At 43.4% G+C, this 24,892-nt stretch overlaps 1 protein-coding gene across 4 annotated transcripts; it reads right to left on the reverse strand.

Moving 5' to 3' along the window:
* COPS7B (COP9 signalosome subunit 7B) lies at positions 1 to 24,725 on the reverse strand. 4 transcript variants are annotated; one of them, XM_036912227.2, is made up of 7 exons: positions 24,417 to 24,725; positions 17,929 to 18,106; positions 14,393 to 14,468; positions 11,831 to 11,919; positions 9,917 to 10,119; positions 8,026 to 8,131; positions 1 to 1,753 (listed from the first exon to the last, which is right to left on the reverse strand). In XM_036912227.2, exons 2-7 carry the CDS (start codon positions 18,088 to 18,090, stop codon positions 1,595 to 1,597), a joined length of 795 nt encoding a protein of 264 aa, XP_036768122.1. In that variant the 5' UTR covers positions 18,091 to 18,106; positions 24,417 to 24,725; the 3' UTR covers positions 1 to 1,594. The 4 variants fall into 4 exon arrangements, with proteins under 4 accessions (XP_036768122.1, XP_036768112.1, XP_036768104.1 ...); XM_036912217.2 differs by having other exon boundaries at positions 24,372 to 24,724; XM_036912209.2 differs by lacking the exon at positions 24,417 to 24,725 and adding an exon at positions 19,673 to 19,793.
* Positions 24,726 to 24,892: the final 167 nt, after the last annotated feature.

The raw sequence follows: 24,892 nt of genomic DNA on the forward strand, positions 1-24,892 counted from the left end.
TGCAGGGTGCGCCAAATTTATTTAACAACAGAACCCCTTTTCCACAGAGCATCTGTCAAGAGGTCTCATGAAACATACTTTGGGAATTAATCTCTACAGTTGGGCATAGTGTTATGTGGGCATATGGACCAGTGGAAAAGGGCAATGAGAATACTTTGTTGATGTTTAATCAATGGCAGGCAGCTGCTGGACATTTTGGAAAAAGAAGAAATCTATTTTGTAACCATAGTACTGAAACAGCTTCACATTTTCTCTGAATCACCCAAATACCAACCCCTAAAGATCCAGCAGCTATGCAAGCCCGCACTCCAGTCACATACATTAACTCTATGCTTTTATTTTTTGTTGTAAAGTGTGCTTTGTCTCTCAATGAACTTTCTAGTGTCAGTCCAGGACCTCCACCTCCCCTTTAAGAAAACACCACCACCACACGCACACATACACACATGCCACCCTTCAACCAGGTGAAAACTCCCCGGTGATTTTTCTGTAACAAATATCAACACGAGGGGGGAAAAAGCACGTTGAAATGTATTAGAATCAGAACCTGTACAAAAAAAAAATTAAAATATAACCTGAAACTGTTCAAATTCGGGAAGGCTAGTCAGGTCCTTTTCTCTTCCCGGGAGAACGCCATCATCAGACGGCTCTGGGTCATCAGCCAAGGAGGGGTGGAAAGAGAGACATAGAGGCAGCAACAGGTCCTTTCCAGACAGAGCCGCTTCAGCACCACCATCCCCACTGTGGAGGCAGCCGGGAGGAATTAAAGATCCTGGGGGAGCAGGTGTTGGCGGACAGCCCCAGTGGGCAGCTGGGGCCTTCACACCGCACACCCGCCTGAGCGGTCAGAGGCAGCACGAAGCGCGGCCAACAAGAACACCAAGCCGGAAGAAACTTCTGCCACCCAGCAGACCCACAGCGCCCCCCACTGGTGCTCAGGTACCGGAGGCCAGTCAACCCAGCACTCCCAACTAATGAGAGACGGGAGCTGGGCATAAGAGGCTGAAAACCCGCAGGTTTAGTAAACATAGCCCAGCATCACATCCCTCCATGCTCTGATCAGAGCTGCCAACAGGGGTAAGGCAGGGGAGGGAAAATGAAGCATTCTGATACCTGGCTAGAGAGTGCCCATACCACTGTGGGTACTGCAGAACCTAGGGCTGGAGAAGGCATGCTCCCCACCCTCACTCAGAGAGGAGCTTCCTTCGCAGTCATCCCTGCAGGCCAGGTAAAGCTGCCTCCAGCTTATGACCAGCCTGACAAAATGACAGGGAGCAAAAGAAAAACTGGGAGGGACACAAGCCCTTAAACAGAGACAAGAACCTCCTGGAGGGAAGCTGGGCAGTGTCTGACCCTGCTGGGATGGCATCAGTGGAGCCCCTGAGTCTGAAGGAACAACTGGAGAAGGAGGGAGTGGGTGAGGCCAAAGAGTTAACGGTTCTTCTGGAACAGTACCAGCAGGGTGGAGGCGCTGGTGAGGGGGTGGGCAGGTCTGGAACTCACTGAAGGTGGAGAGGGGAGGAAACAGGCCCTTGGTGTCGCCTCCCCACCTGACCCAGGCAGGCCTGGTGAGTGCCAGCTGCCCCAGCCAGCCCTAGTGGCGGCTGGAGACCAGACCTTTCACTTTGGACATCTTCTTGGTGGGCTGCCTCTGCTCAGCATGAGGGGGACACTCCCGTTCAGCTAACTGTTGCTCCATTTCCTGAGCTGAGGAGGACGCGGTGGCTTTGAGTGTCTTCTTGATGTTGGTAACCTGGAGGGAGATACAGAATTGGTTGCTCAGCTGTAAGCACGAGACACTCACCGAAACTTACTCTCACTCTAATGAGGGCCACGTAGGGAAAGGCCAGCAGAAACCTCTGCAAGAAAATCTGAGATTATCTTCAGAAACCCGGATGAGAAGAAACAAGTGGGGGATACTCATGGACTATATGAGGAAATAAGTCAAGCAAAACAGTGGAATTAATGCTTTCTTGGTTGAAAAGAGGGAATAAGCCAAGGGAAGTGGACCATTTGGCAAAGAGGCACAACACATCGGGTGAACAAAACACTAGTTGAAATTGCATTAGAAAAAGAAATAGCTCCTATATCTGCAGTATGCCATACAAGGACAGGTTCTATAGTACAGAAGAGAAGAGGACACACACAGGAATAGGTATTATAGGGCTGACGAGCACATGCATGGGAACAGCTGCTACAGTACAGAAGACACGAGCACGTGCACGGGAATAGGTACCATAGTACTGAAGAGCACACACAGGAATACCATACAAATACAGTTTATAAGGATGCTATACTCAGCTAACTGTGGTTCATGTATGAAATTACAAAAATGTCACAAGAACTTCAGAAATCCAGCTCCATGAGCCCTTCCCGAATAAAGAGAATGAACTTCAGCCAACTAAGTGATAAATGATGAGAACGGAGTAAAATAACTGGCAAAATGCAATCACACTGTTTTCAGCACACCATTCCTCACTTAACAAAAGAGAGAGCCTCAAAACACTTAAGCAACTCGTGAACATTTCTCCGTGTCAGAACACACATCCTCACCAACACCTGTGTACCATGCTGGGCGTTCCACCATTCTTCAATTAGCTCCCCGTTTGTTTTCACTTGCATTAAGTGCTCCCAGCAACAGCGTTCTGTCTACCTTTGCATACTTTTTGTGAACATCTGTGGAGGACATATTCCTAGAAGTGACCTTTCCAGACCAAAGGGTTTGCACAGTTCACATCTGAGTGACTGCTGCCATACTGCTTTACAAAGTGACTGTACCAACTTGCGCTTCCACCAACTACGACACCCACGCCCATTTACATATACAGTCCCCCAGTTCTAATGGACCCCTGCGCCTTTTACCTTCAGCTAGATGACAGGAAGAAAAAGGGGAGGAGAGGCAGAAGAGGAAATATTAGCTTTTTTAAAAAAAGGCATCAGAAGGAGAAAGAAGGTTGGTGCAGACTAACATCTATGTTTGTTGATGACAATAAAGGTGCTCCCCCAGTTTGATGGCTTCCATGCCCTCTGGGATGCAGATTTGGTTTTCTACAGAGCAAGAAGGGAGTTAGCAGGGTCAAAGGTTCTTAACAGAACATCTGGAGCTTGAGTAAGAGAAAGTCTAAATGCAGAGATGAAACAACACTGTGGACAGAAATGAGGTTCCTGGAGATCTATCATCCACAGAATGAATGTCAACTAGACTGTAGGTCATTTTTTATTTTGGTTTCTGTTGTTTTGAGCTACAAGAAGAGCCATGCCCCAAACTACTGTCACCTCAATCAACACCACAACCTTTCTGAAAGGGGTGTTAACAGAAAAGCGTGGGCTGGGACTATGAATATGTAGGGCAGCCTAAGTGAGGTCTGGAATCATCCCTGTCCTGCCCGACCAAGCCATGCTGCCTCGGACCTCAGGCACCCCACCTCCCAGCAGCTCCCTGCTGCTTTGGTATCTCTTGTTCAGAAGAATTACTTGGTGAGATAGTGAGTGAAGAATCTGGAGCAAGTGAATGGTTTGCCATTCTCTTTCTTATAAAAGAGTTATTTTAGTTTGTTTTACTTTGAGGCAAATTTTGATGGCCATGGAAGAGGATTAAGAAATGTGTTCTCAGTTATCACTGCTTTATAAAATAGCATTCCAAGGCTTGTCCAGTTTGATATGCTTTCTAAGTAATACGAGGAAAATTAACTGAAATCTGAATAAGAGGTCACAGGATCACTTGTTTATTTCTTGGCGAGTCAGTTATCTCTGACTTCCAACATGCTGAAAGATCCTGCAACTTAAAATATATATTAGGAAAAGGAAAAACCAAGATTCATGCCTCATATTTTCAATATCTGGGAGGTTGCTTGAGGGAATTTGTTTGAAGGTTTTCCCAAAAGCTGACAAAACCTCATTTAAATAAAACATTAGAAAACCAATAAGCTTTCATTACAAGGCCTATATTTTCAAAAGTGGTATCTTTCCAGGCAAATGATTACCTTTCCCACTGAGCAAAACAGCTTTATTACAAATAAACAAAACAAAAAAGCATAGTTTCCTTAATTTCATCTTGGCTGACAAATATCATTTAACCTTATTTCCTCTAGTTCTTTGTACAATAATTTTTATTAAACAATCAGCTTGCACTACAAAGTGTTTTCAGTATTCTTTCATTTAATATATCTTAAATTTAGTGACAGTCTAATAATCCCTACATGATAAGGAAAAAGTAATCAATTCTCAAATAATGGTTCCATTTTCAGTTACTTGCACCTGGATTTCTGTAGATAAGTCATTACAAGCCTGGCAGAAATTAGCTGGCATTTCTCTTTATATGGCGGCCTCAGGTGACGTGGGCTAGCTTTGGAGTCCAAGTATAGTATCCATGTCTGAGCTGAGAGGCCACTTCCTGACCTGCTAGCCAGGGGAGCAGACTCTGCCCTGTGGCACATTCACCCCACATACTCCCCTCCCCCAACCAAGGCAACATTCTCAAGTCAGCCTCTCAACAGACAATCAGCTCAATTGACCCCAACTCTTTTACTGTATATACTCTTCTTTATTTTTCCCCAAAGTTCAGCACTTCCAGTTTCAGATCCTTTGTAATAACATGAAATCACTCTATCCCAGTTCCCAAGGAAGCCTGCTTACCACTCTCCTCCATGCACAGAAGGGCTGCTTGTACCTTCTGTCTACAGCATCCTTCCTGTCTATACCATCACTCCCCACCATAGGAATGCAGCCTCCCCAACTCATGGTGACTCAAGTCTATTTAAAAGCCTTTGATTCAAGATACTGTCAAAGATTTTTGGCCAAATACACAGAAGCCAACACCCTCCTCCCCCCTTCATTCAAATGCCTATTTACCTCCTTAAGCTGTTTTCCTTATAGTAACTGCCCTCCCAAGAAGCTATGATTTTAGGTGCTCAGTGACTGTGGCACCTCAGTAAAAGAAACAATACCTATCCCATGGGTAAACTTGGTTCTTTCTCCATTCTGAAACACCACGCGAAATCCTGTCTCTTCCTTTCTCCTCCACGACACACACAAAGCCTGCACAGGAGCCACACTCGCCCGCTGCGTCCACTCAGAAGCAGTCACTTCACTTCTGCCCCCATGCCTCCCTTGCAGCCACCCTGGCATTCCAGACTCGGCAATCCTCCTCTGACCCTACCTGGAGAGTGGAGCACCTCTTCCATACACCTGCCCTGCCTCCCCTCAACCTGTCCCCGCCTGGCAGAACCTCTCACTCCAACATGGACGGTCAAGAACACTGCTGTGGCTCCTTTGTGTTTCAGGTGTTCAAGCATAGCTTCCAGTAAGGCTACTGACAAATACAAGCCCTCTACACCCCACAGAGGACAAAGAGGACTTCTTGTTCTTAGCCAAAGAAATGGGGCTCTGAACAAAGCCTTGGCCTGGATGGTGGAGTGAGGTGGCCCTCACACTGGGTTCTATTACAGATGTCTTGCTCAAGCCTATGGGGCTATTAGCATTTTAACACAGAGCTCACAAAGGAGATAAAAATATACTCCTGAGTCAAATATAAATGAGAAGGTGCTCTGTGATACCTGTACTTAATCATTACCTCCCCTCCAGAGCACTTGCTCAGAGATCATGAACAGCTCATAAAGTTACAGTTCTATCTCCCCCAGGTATGCTGGAATTTTAAGTAATTAATGTGTTATTTCTGAAAAAGGCTAAAGGAGAGACTACTCTTTGGCAGTTCAGTGGGGCTGACTTCATTAACAGGAAGGCTCTGGAAGCTGATACTCAACAAAATAAAGCTGCTACTATAAGGTTTAGGGGAACCTTATAATAAGCAAGTTTTTTCCTCTGAGAACAAACAGTCTAATTTAAGGAAAAATAAAGAAAAAACTCAGTTGAGAAAATGGTTTTAAAAAAGCTTGATCAAGGGTAACAGGAGAATAAATACAAGCAGAATATGACAGAATTACACCTTTATTAACCTGGCAGGTTTGTTTTCTTTTCAAGGCAACAAATATGTCATGAGTACTTTCTATGTGCCTTAAGCTGGGGACAATCAACATCCTATACTTAGCAGCCAGATCATGCATTTACTGAGTGGAAAAACTGACAAGGCTCTGGGCTTTACCCATGCTCCCTTTCTTCTGAAACTGGTCTGTGCCAGATTTTCTAGAAGATTGTTAAGTCAGTAGACTGTTTAATTGGGGTGAAGGTGGCCCTGTTTTTTTCCTCAAAATTTTCTCCCAAACTTAAGTCTTTACTGCCACCTGGTGGTAGCATCAGGCTCTGCCAGCAGGGGTAACTGAAGAGCTGTTTTCTAACAGCAGACCACTGATGACAAACCCACGGGTGCTGGCTCTGTTTTTCTCCATAACTGTAATTTAAAGAGCCCACACTGTTGCCTAAGTGCTGGTAATGTCTCAATATTATTCAGTGCCTTCTTTCATCAGATGCCATTTGTCATAGGAATAAACTTGAACCATTCAAAATTCTAAAACTGGTACCACACATCTGTGCCAGTAACCACAGCCCAAGCCCACCAACTATCACACAATTAGCAACAGTCCAGACACAGTGGGGCAGCTGACAGTGACTAGGTTCCTCTCAAGATATCAACCAGGTTAAAGATGGTTTGTTTCAGACAGGCTACCCTGGGGTGGGGGGTGGGGGTGCATTTCATCTCCAAACCTCATTTGTTTCCAGAGTATGATTTATGGGGAGGGCTCGATGGAGAGGAAAAGAGTGGTTAAGCCCTTCCTACTTTGCTCACACATCAATCCCAGGTCAGAGAAGAGGCCACAATGTTCAGAGGTGGATTACACAGCTTATTAGAAAAGCAGCAGGCTTACTTTCCTAATTGTATTTACCTTTGCCAAATGCTAAATTAAAGGTAGCTCACACTCGTATGGCTAGAAGGTTAAAAATTAACAATGGATTGAACATCACAGAGTAGCTGTGTACACATATGTACATAGGGGCACGTGTGTGTATCTGAAATAAATTCACTTCAGCTCATGAAAAGCAGAGTTCAGCAGCTCAGCAACACACTTACAGGGTGCGCCAGAAATCCTATAAGCAACACCTGAGCACCTACTAGGCCTTAGGCATGGGACAAGGAGCTGGTCTTACAAAGACAAGACATGGGTTTTATTTTCAAGGAGTACATATAACAGAGTAGAGGAAATCTTCAAATTTCACAAATCCCCCTTTGAAAAGCTCATCTATTTATTTCTTATATTCTTTAGCTGAAACTCTGGGCCTCATTCTGCCACAGTCTCAAACACCTGCTTTATAAAACTCATTAAATACTATTAACATCTCAAGCTCAATCACACTAGAAAAAGACGTACAATGATAAAATTTTTATCTGAAGGGCTCCAAATAAATTCTAATGTTGCTCTCCAGATGTCCAGGCTACAAGCACACAAACAAATGCCCATTAACTCAAAGCCTGGAGCCTCTCTCTCTCCTAGAGGCTAAAAGTGTCCTGAACAACCAGGTGTCACTAAAACTACAGACACTTTTATCTCTACTTGCATATCATTCACTGAATTTTTTCCCTTGCTTTTTTAGTATGAAGTATATCGTGTATTTTAAAGTTCATAAAATATATGTAACTCAGAGAAGAATAGAACGAACACTGTGCTCCCACCTCACAGCTTAAGGTACAGCAGGAGCAAGGTCTTGAAGCCCAGGTGTCCCTGCCCAGCTGCTCACCTCCCTCCACCCTGCCTGGGAACCACCATCCTCCCACACATCTTTAAACTCATTTATTTTGCTCTACAGCTACACAGGGCAGGTGCACTGAGGAATTACATTCTGTTCTCCAAGCCTGCACACTCACTGGCGACCAGGAGTCAGAAAGGAGACAGAGGGACCTCTGCCGCACTCCTGATGGCAGGGACCACGCCACACCAGTCCTACCCCAGCATCTAGTCCGGTGCCTGTTTGCTGGTGACTGTGGTGACTACTTGTTTCACCTACACCAAGACTCAAAAGGTAGGGCACTACTGGGGAGACCCTGGAGCAGGGAACAAACTTGCCCTTCCTTACCTCTGCCTCTACCTGCTGCTGAGTTCGGCTGTGGTTCTCCTTGTACTGGTTGGCTCGCAGAACTTGCTGCTCGATGCCTAGCAGAACTGCTTCGCAGCCATCACACCTATGGAGGAGATAACCAGCCCTGAGCTGCGGAAAGGCCTGGGAGCTCTCCTCCAGCCTCAGAAACCTCCCTCCCCAACTCCTTACAGGGACTTACAACACCCCGCATGCCAAGGCTCTTATCCCTTCACTCTTTCCAAAAAGGTGTTTCTGAATATAAAACATAGGGCATTTGGAAACAAACATGGAGGATGTGGTGGGTTTCTTAGAATACAGCTTTAATTTCCAAACTTTGTACTGGGAAAGTTTTACAAAATGTGTGACTAAAGGAATTAGGAAAGACTACAGGTGGCACTAGATTAATCACTTTTGGCAACAGAAAAAAAATGTTTAAAGCATCCTGTTGAAGATCACCCCTTTTCTGAGAGTTTGTTACTTAACTGCCATTCCCCTCATTATTTCATTTTCCCACTTATTTTGAAAATTTTAAAACCTAAAAATAAAGGTGAAAAATAATACAATGAATGCCCACATACCCTCCAGTTCACAGTCAATAGTTGTGAACATTTTGCCATATTTGTGGTATTGCTCCAAACCAATTCTGTTTTAACTCTAACTCCAATGCCCAAACACAAGTTTTAAGAATTTATACTAGTAAACATCTGGGATGGGGGTTAGGATGTCACCTCTGAATACAGTTACACAATAGCTGTGAAAATTGTGTCAGCCATCTCAAAAAGGGAGTAAGACAGCCAACTTCAGTAGGATTGGAAACCTAGATTTTGTATGGCAGACCACTTAACATTAGTGGTTATTTTCTACATTTATTCTGATTTAACAGCTTTACATCTTTTGAAAGAGCCTGCTTGTGTCTGAGTTGTAAAGGGAAGGCATTAGGGTAAGGGGTGGATAGTCATGCCCTGGGGTCCAACAGTGGCTGAAGGCAGGGAAATTCAGGGTTTTGTGGACCCCTGGGTGTCAAAACTGGGCTGTTAAATCCCTGGATACACTCCTCTTAGGGATAAGCCAGAGATCCAGTCTCTTTTAAAGAAAACAATTTGCCTACCCCTCTGTACAAAGCTTGTCTGCTGTTTCAAGTCCTCCAACATGCCACATGCCCGCCTGGGAACATGCTCTCCTCACCTCCAATTACACCCTCACCCTGGCCCTCCTTCAAAATTCTGCTAAAACCTCTTCTCTGACTAAGCCCATCTGGCTTTATAAGCCCCAAATCATTTAAGTAATTCATAACCAATTCTGGAAGAATGTGAAACAGCTCTTGCAAACATCAAACTCCACTAAAATACAGAGTACATGCAAATGTCCCACTTCTTTTTGTATACCAGAACATGGTCATCAAATATTCTGTGTTAGTCTGTGTTCCAACTTAAAAGTAATCCTTGTTTTCAGTATCCCTCATAATGTTTTACAAACAGTAGCCCAAGGTTACTGACTATGAATGAATGTTCTTTTATCCAAAGATCTTACCAACACTACCTTCGTGAGCTTGATCAAACTCTGAGGCTGAGTTGCAAAGCACAGGATCAGTGTCACAAAGCCAGGCTTCAGAGACCCTACCTGCCAACCCAGGGCATTTTACAGCCTGTTGTTAAATAGCCCCAGCTGCACTAGGACAGAAACTATGTTACAATCAAGGCACTATGAGGCCTGAAATGACTCCTGTTGCTACACAGTGGTAGTCACAAAAGCAGCCCCACTCTCCAGCCCCAGCTCCCAGGCAGCCCCAGCTGATACCTGGAGACCACAGTTCCCAAGCAGAGGCACAAAGGGCATGCTAGATATCCCCCTCCCTAAAGAGAGGGACCCGGCCACCTTCCAGCCTCACCATTCGTGCAAGGTCTTGACAATATTATTGATATCCTTCTTTCGGATGTCACGGCCAATGCAGAAATCCACTTCCAGAAGCTGGTTGCGCTGGTCCAGCTTGCCCTGGATGATGTCAGTGTAGACAGCCTCGATGATGAGGTCTTCCAATTCCCGGAGATTCCGCATTTCCAAGTCCTTCAGCAGCACGGAGTAGGGGATACACTGTAGAAAGGGCCACGTCATATTCACAACAAACAGTGGCAAACATTAAAGAAAATGCAGGTATTACCGAGATACCAACAGCTGCCTCAGGCTTTGGGAAATGCAGTCTAGTGGTGATTACTAACATCTATCGCAACAAGAGCTGGATAGATGAGCCGTGACCCACAGCACGTAGGAGTGTGTTTTCCTAGAGATGCTCTGCCTCCTGGTTTTGCCCAGCCATAAGCATTTAGACTGTGACACATACTCCTAGAGATCCTAGTGACTCTTCCCAGAGGAAAAAGAAATACTCAGTGTATGTCATTTTGCCACCTTTTGGAGCTTGCAGACTTTGCATAAAATTCCAGATCATCACAAAACTCCAAACAATCTCAGATACTGGAAAGGAGTATTGGCTGTTTGCCCAGCAGAGCGCAAGCAGAAAAACTTACAGGCTAACATACCCACCTACAGGTGGCCAGTGGGTACTGCCAGCTCAGAGATCTTCCTGGAGTTTGTATCTTTCTCGGAATCTTGCAACCAGTATCAATTCCCCAACAATAGCCTTTATTGTGCTGTACCAACATTTTGCATTTACCCGAAACAACTGGATATCTAAATGTCAAGATTTCTGCAAACCCTCTGACACATCACTATTAGCTCAGAAATTAACACAGCAACCAAATCTGCAGAAATAGAGGATGAAGATACACACGGAGGAGAGTAATAGAAAACATACCTAGAGGGGTTTTCTGTGACCAAAGAAATTCAGGGGTGGTAGATGGGCTTTAATGACAGGTTGCAGAAATGAGGGGTAAAGTTACTCCTATTGTTTGCCACACTTGGGAAGTCCATGATCAGGACAAAAAAAAAAAAAAAGCCAGGTTTTCATTTCCTAACATAATAGGCCTCCCACCTGAAATGTCAGGCTAAGAATCAGAAGTTTGTGATTAGAACAGGTAAATGGATTTCATCAGCTGAAATGACAATCCAAGAATAAATACACATTTCTACAAGCTCAGTCAAAGATGAGAAATGCAAAAAAGCAAACTTTTTTTCAAAGGCACAGCCCTACAAAAACTTTGACAATTAGGCTAGGATTGGGCAGAATGCCAAAATTAACTACAAATTAACCAAATCTGGATATTCTTTGTTAATGGTTTTGAGAAGCTGGCTGAGAGGCTTCTTCCAAATCAAGTGGGGCAGAAAACATAAAGACATGGTGGAGTGGTCTCTCGCAGAAGGTTAGGGTCTAAAGTTAGCATATATGGCAAAAATTCTGCTTAGTATAATTAGCCTTGAAAATCCCCAGACAAGGTAGCAGATTAAAAATCTACCTCTCATTATGCCCAACACAGCAAGTGTTTCCTCCAGCACTGGCACAGTTCACTGTTGCACTGAGCAACAGATATAGTGGTTAACTCGCCCTGAGATACCTTGCTGTTTGAAAAATACGCATCTTTAAGCAGCATGGCAAAATGCTCACCCCATGTGAGGCACCACAGCGAGCCAGAACTGAGACCTGCTGATTCATACTCCTGGGCATACTTTTGCTGTATGGAATGATGAGTAGTTATCTATATTATTTGGTTATCTTTTTCGCTTTTGTCCTTTGCCAAGCAAACTATATGCATTTATGATGTAATACTATGTGCTGGCCGTTCCCATGCTGATGCCAATGAGACCCCTACCCTCGGGTGGGGAGGAAGGCAGGAGAGGTTTGGGGCTGTACCTTCATTCTGGACGCCAAGCTCACGATGGTAAGGTGCTTCAGCTTGTTCTGCTGGACTGTGCTCAGTTCTGGCAGGCTCTCCTTGTTGGCTGCTCCATCCCACCCACCACAAAAATCAAAACAAAAAACACAGTTAGGATTTCTTTACGAAACAAGCTCACCAACTCCCCACACCAAATTTACTACTGAATCACTGTCCTGACTCTGCACTTACTCATTAGGCAAATATTCCACAAACACCTCCTGTCTTCTTTGGATGACCATGGGATTCCAAAGAAAAGCCTCAGTCTCTACACACAAGCTGAGTTTCCTGAAAAGCCAGGCATGAATGCCCAAAATGGTATGACAAGTATTTTAACAGAATACTATTTTTGCCCTCTGTGACATTCAATTAAGTTCAACATATCTTCACTGGGCATCTGTTATGTGCAAAGCATGATCTTAAGTGATTCAGGAGAATCAAGGGTAAATAAGACGGGCCTTGTCAGGGCTGCTGTGCCACACAACTCCAGGGGCACCAAATGCCCAGAGTTTGCAACTCAATGGCTCTAGACCTGTCCTCAGTCTTATAATCAGATGCCTCAACAATTACAAATTCAAGACAGAACTACCAGAAGAAAGGTACACACTACCAGAAGACAGCAAGAGGGTTAGGAGGAGAAGAGGAAGACAGGGAGAGAAGGGAAAAGGGAGACAGGGAGACAGGACGACAGACAGAGAGGGGGAAACGGAGAGAGGGGTACAGGCAAAGTAGGGAAAGGGAGAGGGCAAGTGAGCGCAATCACACTGGAGGTATAGGAGAGGAAAAGAAACTTGGGGTTTAAGATGAGCCTTAAAGGATGAGCAAAATTTTATTGATAACAATGATGGTAACAACAATGGCAGCAGCTGGTCACATGTACATACACACATCCAGTTAGTCCTCACAACAACCCCACAAGATAGATTCCAGACGTCAATTCCTTATCCATAAATGGATTCCAAAAAGGTGAATCCAACTTGATTTTTTTCTATAGCATTGTGCTCAAATCAATCTGGGGGCAATTCCTGACCTGAACTGAGGCAGGCTTTTTATCCTACTTGTGAATATTCATTTGTTTTGCTGTAAAACATGAATGTGTTTGACTATAGGTGTTGTCCACACTCCTCAAGGGTGTTATTTTAAAAGGTATGCGTATTTACCACAATATAGGTAGGTCACAGGGAAGGCAGTACAGCAATGGAGAAGACAAGTAATGTCTCTATAGCATCTTACTAAGCTGACAGGCAGTGACTGCAATGGGGGGCCAGTAAGGACTTGATAATATGTGTGAATGTTGAAAACACAATGTTGTTAATATGAAAACTTCATAAGATTGTATATTAAAGAAACTTTTTAATTTTTTTTAAAAGGCACTCTTTCTAACTTTTAACAATTTAAAAAAAAAAGATATGTGCATATCACCTTTTTAAAGTCCCCAGAATTCTTCTAAATTCTGAAAAATCTAGCCCAAGGAATACAAGTAAAGGACTGTGGACTTGTATTATTACTATTTTACAGACAAGGGGACTGAAGTATGGAAGTTTATTTGATTTGCCAAAGGGCACACAACTAGTAGAAGTGGAGCTAAAACACAATGCAGGCAGTCTGGTTCAGAGTCTGGAATGTTTTCTTTAGTGAGGATGGAAACAGAGTTCATGCTCACTGGAACAAAGTGAAGGTCAGAAAAATTAGCAAGTGGCAAATTGTCCAGTCTGAAACAGCACAGAGTAAGAAGTGACCGGGGGAAAGCAGGTACAACAGAAGTCCGGGATATAGCAAGGAACGCCCTGAGTCATAGCACTAAAATAAACTGCCAGGCCTCTGTCATACCACTAAAATAAACTAGGGAGCCAGGCAGAAATGGCTTGGGTAGAAGGTAAGTTAATGTTTGGACATGCATGCACCTCATTACTGATATTTAAGATTTGAATTTAAAACTCAACCTATGAAAGAGAATGGGCTAAATAGATTATAGAGTATTCAATTATGGAATATTAAAAATGACTACAAAGATTTTTTAAATGGAAAAATGCCTATGAAATAAATGAAAAAAGATATAAAATTTATATATAACATAATTACAACTACATTAATAGAAGGCACAAGGGGGAAAAGCCCAGCACCAAATGTTAACAAGAGTTTAATGGGGGGACAACTATGAGCAACTTTTTTCCTGTTTTCTAAATTTTCTTCAATATAGTGATATTACTTTGATAATATTTCAAACACTTAAATACTTCTGACATTTCACAACATTCCAAGTGTTCTACACCAGTCCTCAAGAATCTCACCTGGAAATAAGGGCTGTGTTTGTGAATAAGCATAAACATAGTCCCCATGTGACCCTCTGAGAAATAAAAGGTGAGAAGGGAAAGCCCTCACAAGGTCACCTACAGAGCACAGTGAAGTGGGAATCAGCAGGTCAAGAGGTTCCCACTCCACGCTTTATATCCCAGACCTCAGTGATCCTTGCAGAGGCAACACATCCAGACAGAGCGACATAATTAAGAGAGGTTTTTGGAGGATCTTAACCAACTCACCTATGTATTCTGGGTATGTTCCATAGGCAAACAGGTTCAGTAACCGCAAATAAGCAGCATTAGCTCCTTTGGCAAGCTGAAGAGGGAAAAAAAACATTCACAGGCCAGGCTGTCTACCAATCACTGCCTTGTGCAAGCAGAGGGCAGAGATCATGTGCCGCAGTTCCGTACTGTTTCATTAGTTGGTCCCATGCAATTCTTTGACTCTTTTGGAAAAAATAAATAAGATTATTAAGGCCCCAAATTTAATTTTTCTCTCTTAGGGAATACATGTTTTATACTCCATATAGCATGCCCAAGTAACTGCTTTTGTCACACAATCAAACACACACACACACACACACACACACACACACACACAAAGCAGTAAGTACTGGAAGCAGTCCAGGTTTTCTCAGGATTCCCTCACCATTAAAACAAAGACTGGAGCAGCGCTGTCTACCCACCAGCTTGACAGATTCAGCACAAGTTACTATCAATCCAAACTGAATACAGAGTGTAGGGTTGGTTCCAAGTTTCAGGACTACTGTGCACTATGAACACTGGGAAAGATCAGCACAGCAAAAGGTGTCACGAAAGCCCATCTAGGACAGGAAACTCCCAAAGCAGGCAGCCCCAAATAAAAATTTTCACAGAAATTATTTATTTCTCACTAGTGCTAGCTAATGGCAAAGAGTCATCTCTAGAAGAAAAAGGAAAGAGGTACTGCCCAGCACTGATCTGCTCTGCTGCCATTTACCTTAACTGGGTGTTTCTTTTACTCACAAATATGTACCTGTTACTCTTCCAATTTTCCAAACTCAGTAAAGTCTAAACAGGAAGAGCCAAGTGGTATTCTGTGGACATCAACAGTAATACTACTGAATTTTAACCATCGTTTAAAAAAAGATTCCAAGAACTACATCTATAATAGATCACAGAAAAGGTGACTAACTTATTCCCAGCTCATGTATAGAAAAAAACAAGTTGTGGGGAAATAAAGGTGATTTGCTAAGCACCCCGATGAGAAGCCTGGCATCCTAGTACCCCAGTCTACCCTCTCAGGTCATCAAGAACCTCCTGAAGCCCTGAATCACAGGTGGAAGAGACCACCCGATCTAGCCCCCACTTTTCAGATAGACAATTACAAAACTAGCTGTAAAAGACTATCTTCTCTAGAGTAGATATGCCAAAACTTCTCACACTGGCCTAAATCAATAAGGTCTTTCTGGCTTTAATTTTCATCCATCTCCTCTTAGCCAATCTTCCACAGCAATAAAACAACTACTTCACATATTCATTCAGGCTTTTCATGAACCTGAAGGAACGTTTTACCCCCTGGTCATCTCTTCTGCTGAAAAACAATGAGCTATCAAGCCATGAAAAGACATGGAGGAAATTTAAAGGCATACTACTAAATGAAAGAAACCCACCTGAAAAAGCTACATACTGCATGATTCCATGACATTCTGGAAAAGTCAAAATTATGAAAATAGGAAAAAGATCGGTGACTGCCAAGGATCTGAGGGGAGAGAAGGATGAACAGGTAGAACACGGTGGATTTTTAGGGCAGAGAAACTACCCTGTATGATACTATAATAGTGGATACATATTGGACTAACAGTTACCAAAGGGAAAGGGACTGGGGAGGATGGGTGGGAAGGGAGGGATAAGGGGGAAAAGGGGGCATTACGATTAGCACACATAATGTAGAGGAGGGGGGTGGGCACAGGGAAGGCAGTACAACACAGAGAAGACAAATAGTGATTCTATAGCATCTTACTACACTGATGGACAGTGACTGTAATGGGGTATGTGTGGGGACTTGATATTGCGGGAGTCTAGTAACCATAATGTTGCTCATGTAATTGTACATTAACGATACCAAAATAAAAAAACATAGTGGATATATGTATTATACATTTGTCCAAACCCACTGAATGTATAACACCAACAGTGAACACTAGTGTAAACTATGGTCTTTGAGTGATAATGATGGGGCAATGAGGTTCCACACCAGTGGGGATGTTGGTAATGGGCAACGCTACATATGTAGGAGGGGAAGGGGACTACTGGAAATCTCTGTGCCTTCTTCATTTTGCTGTGAATCTAAAACTGCTCTAAAATTAAAGTCTATTTTTAAAAAATGATTCCAATTTCTTAAATTTTCTTCACAGGATTCCTTTTCCATCTCTGGTAAATTAAATTTTTACTAAAAGCCCACTGTGTCAGGCTACATATTAAGCTCTAAGGAAACAATGGTGAGCACAATAGACCTTACCCTCAAAGAGCCTACAGTCTAGCAAGTCTGACATTAAATAAAAATTCACAATTAAAAAATAAAAGTGGCTCTTTCTGTCTCCAGCTGTTGCAGGGAGAAGAGATGATAAAGTGTCCACACATCTGCAATGGGTGATCATGGGGAATTGCTCCTATTTCCTGATCAAGAGGAATAGGCAGATAGATGTATAGCAGCAAGTCCAATAACCTGAAGGCTTACAACTCCTTCTGCTACAAGGGACTGATCCACCACAGGGCTGTGGGCATGAAGCCAGCAGCCAACGACAAAGGTGTCCTGGTGGTCATGAGTGAAGAACCAGCCAGTAAAAGCCAGCCACCTACCATGTGTGTGAACCAACATGAACAGGGATACCCAGACCACCCTCAGCAGCAGCACGCCCATGATCGACCAGAGCAAGTACTGCTCAGGACTGCACATGGTGTCCATCCACAGAGCTGGCACCATCCTCGGCAGCCAAAGAGAAGCTCTGATGGTGAAAAGGAAGCATAACCACCTCACCATGAGCTCCTGAGGACAACCCCCAAAGTAATAAAGATGTCACCAGACTTTCCAATCAATCAATATAAAAACATCAATCGATCAATATACAAGAATTCAAAGTGAGAAGTAATGTTTGAAAAACATAGGTTGTGTCACATACTTCTTCTGCTTGGTCATTCTTCACCAGATCTTTTCATTTTTAAGACACAACAACCAAAATTAAGTACCCAAAGTTTTAATAACAACAGACAATCAAACAAACAAAGCAAAAAGACTATGTCCCAGCTTTTCACATCTTTTTTACACATCAACTTCAGCACAACATTGCCCTTTTACACTGTCCAATCTATTCCTTATTCATGCCCATCTCATGTTCAATAGCAATCTTTTTCTGCTAAGTATGTACCTGCCTGATCTTATCTATATTTGCACCGGAGGCTTTTTCCTGTCCCTAAGAATGCCTGAAACTACCCCTGTTAAACATCAGTCCATACTTCTACTCTGCTTTTCTAATTCATCAGGTTCAACTGGATTTTTCCCCTGTATTTCACATTATTAGCAACTCACCCTAATTTTGCCCCAAGTTTTGATGAAAATACTGACTAGAAGGAGCCCAGAACATCATCCTTGCTTTTTTCTCCCCTGCCCACGAATTCCCATCCCTTCCTCAACAAGTCACTTCACAGGTCCACAAAGCTTCAGCACTGAAATTCCTTGGAAACCTGGAGAATCACAACGTTTAGAACAAGATAAGTTGTTTGAAAACTGCTCTTACCTCCTGCACATTGGCCAACTCCAGCAGTTCTCCAAAGACATACACTCCAGGAGCCTCCAAGACTTGGCTTATAAGAGTAGTGAGAGCTGAGCCACTAGTACCTTTGGCTAGCAAAATAAACTGTTCCAGGAGGTTACTTGAAGGTTTCTGTTCACCTGCCATTCTCCAATGTTGAGATCTGTCCAAAAGAAAAGTGTTTCAGTCATTCTTCCTTCTCCTTGCAAAGTCTATGATTATGTAATGCTGGATCAGACAACAGTATACTTAAATTAAATTTTAAGTATTCAAAAAAGAAAAAACAGCTCCTGAGTCCACTTTATGAGGTGGGTAGGATTCAACCTAGAGTTAAACGGATTCTGTCCTTTTCCTGAGGTTTAAAACACAGTATAAGCCACTTCATCCCCATCTGACACTCCCACAAAGACAGCACTTTCTAAGCCCTTAAACCTAACCAGCACCTAAAGAAACACACACATTTCTCAGTAGCTGTTTTCTATCCACCTCATTTATAGACTCTAAGCAACAGAGAATCTTGCCCACACACAGAGGCAGCAGATATAAGCAAAAGCAATCGGTTACATCTTCCAGTACGTCATTAGAATCCCACCTATAGCCAGATACAGATAAAGAAGGACAAGATTCTAATTTAATCAAAGAAGTCATTTATGCACAGAAAAAGGGGGAAAATCATGTTGAAAATATTCAAAATAAGAAAATACATGGTGTGTAAGTCCATGAGGAAAATCCCTCTATTATGTGGCATTTTACCAAACATGACTTCAGAATTTATACAAAACCTCAAGAAAACAATTAAAAGATTTGAGAAAACAATGAAGATATTGTATTGCCATCCTGAAGACACTGGGACAGAAGGGTCCCTCAATTTCAATAGTATAATTACACACCGAGCATAGGTAAACACACACACCGCATACCTACCTATTCTACGGGATCCCTGCATAAGATTATGCAGTGTGAAAAATGAAAAACAGATATGGTAGAGTGAAGAGAACAATTCAAAGGACAGTTTGGTGCAAGAGAAACGAAGTATTCCCGCAAAGGTAGGCACACAGTGCGGTAGCCCTTTCAAAGTATTAGAGAAAAACAACTATTACCGCCTCACTTAGGGTTACCTAAGAAGGTCTCAGAAACAGAAAAAGTGAAGTGCTAGGGAATGAAGGTTAAGAAAGGAAGGGGAAAGAGGCAAGGGGCGAGGGTGGGAGAGAGACAGGCGGCGGGAAGCTGATGAGGAATGAGAACCTCCCTTCCAAGTAGACACGTGTGAAGAGACTGAATGGGAGGACCTGGGTGGAGATGCGGAGAAAGATGTGGACTGAAACTTCAGTCCCTGAAAAAAATTTCAACCTAAGGAGCAAAGTCCGTGGAGGAAAAGAGGTAAGGAGGCGCCAATGGTCGCTTTTTTCTGGAGTGGGAGGGCCGAGGCGGCGGCTAGGGACACAGGGGAGATGAATTCCCGCCATGGGGGGCTCTATTTTGATGGACAGCAGAGGAGCAGAGGCGGCCTTTGGGGGTGGGCAAACGACAACAGCCGCGGTGCAGGCGCTGAGGTTCACAAGCTGGGGTGGACTTCTGGGCGGGCGGCGTGCCCCGGACAGGGCCGCGGGGCGCGCTCCCCGGGCGGGGGCGGGACGGTGTGGCCGTGGGTGTTCTCGGCGGCTGGCGCTAAGCCTGACGACCCAGACGAGACTGGCGCGCGGGGCCCCGCTGTCTCGCCGGCCCCTACCTGTCCTAGGCGCCTCTCCGTTCTCTCGGTCGCTGGCTCGGCCTCCCGGCGCCTGCCCGCAGGTTGTCAAGCGTCCATGATCGGCCCGGCGTCCGACGTTTTTCTGCCTCCGCCGACCCGTTGCCCTTGCGGCTCCCCCGGAAGCCTCCCACCGCTGCACTCCAGTTCCGCCCACACTAAGTTCCCCCCGCTGGGTTTGCCCCCTCAGGCCTCCAGAGACGCCCCGGCCAGGGAAAGAGGGCCCGAGCAGGGCTTGTGGCCCAGGAAAGGGGTGGGGAGGAACCTGAGGAAAGGAACACAGCCTAAGCAGTACTGGGGCCCAAACTATCGCGATCACCGTCCTGGCCTGAAATCCACTCCTTTGGCTGAGCTTTAGCCTTCAAGAGCTCCCTATGTTGACTGCAGCTACCCGGGGCCACCGGGACAAACATTAACAACTACCGTTTATTAAGCATTTTCCCATGTGTCAGGTGCTATACTTCGACTCATTGAATTCTCAGAATAACTCTATTGCTTGTAATATCACTCGCATTTTTCAGGTGAGTTAATTAAGCCTAAAAACCTAAAGCCTAAGTGGCAAAGTCAGCTTTGGAACCCAGACTATGTGAGGCTAAAGACCATGTTCTCGACCTCTATTTAGAAACATTTTTTTTTTTTAATAAGCAAGAGATGAGTTGACCCAACAATCGTTCTGTGATTAAAATGGCATTCGTGTGTTGCATTTGGTACTTACCTCCCCTGGAAGATGGCTAAAAATTGCTACATAACTGAACATTTAAGCTGATTCTTTTAAAGTCTGCACCACAGGCTTTCAAGTCTTGAAATGAGGAAAATACCCGATTTTCTTTTTGCACATTTCAGTGCAGAAATCAGCTAGACAGATGCAAAGGAGCCTAGCACCAACCCATTTATTTATTCAAAAAATGTCTTTAGCACCTATTATGTTCTAGAAGGTTATATAAAGATAAGACAAGGTTCTTGACCTCAAAAAGCTTCAATGCATTACAAGCTAGAGAGAGGTGACAATATTTTGGAAGCACAGAAAATAATGTGTTGGGGTAGAGAAAATAGGCATTTTCCAGGCAAAAAGGGAAAGAAAAGGGTGCAGTGGGCATAGTCACAGAGGTTTGCACTATGCAGCATATACTGATGCAGAAAAGCAACCCAGAATGGCTGGAACCCAGGGTCCATAGGTGAGAAATTAGGGCACCAGAAGGGAGTCAGGTCATCAGGATCTTGGAAACCACTATACCCAGTAAAAACCCAAAGACAGCAAAGTTCCCACCTGAGAGAGTCCCCTAGGAGAGCCAGGCCTGTCTGGCTATGACAGACAATTGCCACAGGCACCCTAGGGGTACCAGATAAGGCTCTCCTAACAAATGTTCTGGGGAGAGGTGATTTAATGCAGGCTTTTGGAGTAGATGAGGTTTGAGTTGAGCCTGGAAGAATGAGCAAGCAAATCACAAAGGGTGTAAGCCATGTTAAGGAGTTTTTATTTTACCTTAGGGGCACTGGGGAGCTATTTAGGATTTTTAAGCTGTGGAAGGTATGAATAATTACCACTTTAGAATGATAGCATTAGCGTTTTAGGGATGGATTGCATGTGGAAGGAAGTGGAGGACGGGAAACTCTGGAGATGACTAATACAGTCCAGAAAAGAGATGAGATCATGAACTAAGGTAGTGGCAATTGGGCATGAAAGAGAAAGGACTGGAGACATTTAGATTATAAAATCTATCAGATTTGGTGACCAGCTGAATGCATGGATAGAGAAATAGGTTACCACTCAGGATTCTGGCAGGGGAAGGCAGAGCTCTCTGAGGTGATGTTAAGTGAATGAGGCTTCAGAAAAGAAGGGACAAATTTGGTGGTAGAAGGAAGACAACTAAATTCTGTTTGAGTTCATAAATATCCTGGAAGTGCCTCCACTTCCTCCAGAACAATGTCTAGACTCCAAGGCTTCAGTTAAAGCCCTTTACAGTAGATCTTCCTCTTTCCCTTCCATCTTTCTCTCATCCCACCCTCTTCACAGCCCAAATCTCAGGCCTTTGTAGGCCTGAGAGGACTTACACCTTCCCTCTCTGACACCAGGGCCTATGCTTAAGCTTGCCCTCTCTTCTTTTTTGTAGTTCTCTTCCCTCATATTTGGCTGTTAAAATCCTAGCAACCCTGTTGGCAAAGATTTCTTAAACTCGATGCAAAAAAAGCACTAATCATAAAGGAAAATACTGAACAGCTGCTGAAGAACCATTAATAACCCCGGTTCCACGGAACACAGCTGAGAAACACAGGAGGCAGTTCCTTCTCATTCTCACCTTGGGCTCTGTGATTTATAGACAGGTCAACATTGAGATGAGGGGGGCTCATAGACTCTTTACTCCAGGTCAGGAGATGAAATAGTTTGAAAGACAATGTATAAAATGAGAAGGACTTTACTCCTGAGTTGGGAAACCAGCAACAAGAAGAAGCGATGATAATAACATTAATCTTTTTGCAATTTCTTTCCCAAACCGATATATACCATTTCTTAAAAAAAAATGTATATCATTATCCCGTTCATTTAAAATTATATATAACTTATACATATGTTAAAGGAGATAAAATTAATAGAATAAGAAATACTAAAAACATGAAAAAAAAGCACTGAAGTATTGCACTACATTAAAATTAAGAATTTCTATTTATCAAGACACCAGTATGAGAGTGAAAACACAAGCCACAGACTTTGAAAAGATACGTGCAAAGCATGTATCATACAAAGAACTCCATATCCAGATGATACAAAGAACTACGAATCAATACAAAGACAAAAAAACCAGTTTTAAAAGTGGGCAAAAGACAAACAAGCACCTCACAAAAGAGGACATTCAAATAGCCAACAAACCTTTGAAAGAGTGCCCAATACCACAGACAGCATAAATAAAACCTATAATGAGATACCACATTTAGCCAAAAATGGCTAAAATTAAGAAGACTGACACACCCTGTATTGACAAGGATAAGAATCTTGAGTCAGTGAGTAACTATACTTACCATGGTGACCATTTAGTAATGTATATAATTATTAAATCGCTATATTGTATATCTGAAACCAATATAATACAGTATATCAACTATATTCCAATTTTAAAAAGAACTAATACTCTCTTAGGTTGCTGGTGAAGGCTAAATTGATACAAACACCTTGGAAAACTAGCAATATCTATTATTGCTGATCGTATGAACACCATCCAAGCCAACAGTTCCTCTCCTAGAAATGAATGCATGAGCCCACAAAAAGAAACACATAAGAATGCTCATTTCAACTTTCTTTAAAAAAGCCAAAAAGTGATCATTGAAAACCTAAGCGTCCATCAACAATAGAATAAATGGTGCTATATACATACAATGGAATACCACTAAGCAATTTTTTAAAAAGCTACCTGTTACAATATGGATGAATCTCACAAAAATATTAATAAAAGAAAAAGCCAGATTCATGCTGTACATACTGTATGATTATATTTAAATGAAATTCAAAAACAGACAAAACTGATCTATGGTAATAAAAGTCGGAATGGTGGCTAACCAGGATGGGAGGATGCAGTACTGATTGACAAGGGGTACAACAGGAACTGGAGATGTTTTGTATCTTGATTTGGGGGTGGTGACACAGGTGTACACACAGGCAAAAACTGTGCCTTTATGTGCTGTTACCTTATTAACAAAAAACTTTAAGATAAAATTTTTAACACAGAAAAAAAATCCTACCTATCCTTCAAGTTCAAATGCCATCTTCTCCATCAGGTTTTGCCAGTTGGAATAAATCTCTCCATCAGAGCCTCTGTAACATTTTGATGTCCTTTCTTTTAAGCTATTTATCACAGTCCATTTTGAATTTCAGTGGAGTCTCCTTTTTCCCCTAATTACATGGCTATCTTCCTGGTGGCAGTGACGATGCCTTTCACCTTTTACAACAGAGAGCTGGACAAACAACAAAAGCTGAAAAAGCTTTTTGTTGAATTACATGGAAGGAAAAATTGGGTGGGTGCCCAGATAAGGTGAACGGGGGACAGGAAGAGGAAGGAAGGTAGGCCTAGGAAAAGAGATAGATCTCCAAGGAAACCTTGGCTTATACAATTTTACCCAGTTCTTGAAATCACATTAAACATCACCTTAAGCAACAAACAAAGAACAAGTCAAAACACCAAGTCCAACCTAGACTGAGATAAACATCACACTCCTTTACTTGCAGGAAATCCACCAAATAAATGCTTACCTAACCTCTGGGTGTTTCAACCTAGATGGAGAGACGACCAAGGAAAATAATAATCACAAAGCCATGCTGCTAAAAATATCTCCAACCTTAGTGTGGTACAAAGAGCTCAGACTGCGGTTCAGGAGACTTGGGGCCGAATTCTGACTCTGCCCCAAGTTGCTGTATCCCCTGAACAATCTCTTCGCCTCTCTGGACCTTAATTTCCTCACATGTACAACAACAGGGGTTAGATTAGCAAATTCTCTAAATTCCCTTCCTGTATTGATATTCTGTGTATATACAATCAATTCTCTCTCCCAGTCCAACACAGAGGCACACCAGAAACCCCGGCAAAACACGAAAAAGGCGCCCCAGACCAACAACCACGATTCAAAGGAGTCAATTTGTTATACATTATCTTTTCATGGTTTAATCAGTGTTTCTGTTTGTTAGCAGCCTTACCATGATCTGCAGGAAATTTCTGAATTCCATGTAAACAGAAGTTACCTCTCTGTGGGCTGTCATCTTCTTCTTCTGAGGGTGAGGAGGGTCTTCCCACATAGTTTCAAGTCTCCGGATTCAGAAACCACCAGACCTGAAGGAGAGTTTAGAAATTTGCGCACAGTGCGCGGCACACTGGAGTCTAAGTTCCAGAGGAATGGGGTGCAGGGAATTCTGGGATTTGTAGTCCCTGGGCCTCTCTTGCGTGCTGGGATCTGTGGTTCCCCCCCAGCGAGCCCCTGGGACACTGGGAAATGTAGTCTCTGTCACATCGCACAGAGCAACCCGCCGTCATCTCAGAGCCCTAGTGTGCCCAGCGGCGGGAGGGGGCCACTCGAGCCTCGGCAGAGCTGAAGCCATCCCTCCGCTGGGGCAAACACTAGGCAACAGCGCCGAATGAAAAATTTGTCCTACGGGACTTCCCGGGGAGGGCCCTTCCCATTGACGCTCTTCGTTCCCTGCGAAGCCGCTGAGTGTTTCTA

This window comes from Manis pentadactyla, chromosome 6, assembly GCF_030020395.1.
Source record: "Manis pentadactyla isolate mManPen7 chromosome 6, mManPen7.hap1, whole genome shotgun sequence".
Lineage (NCBI taxonomy): Eukaryota > Metazoa > Chordata > Mammalia > Pholidota > Manidae > Manis > Manis pentadactyla.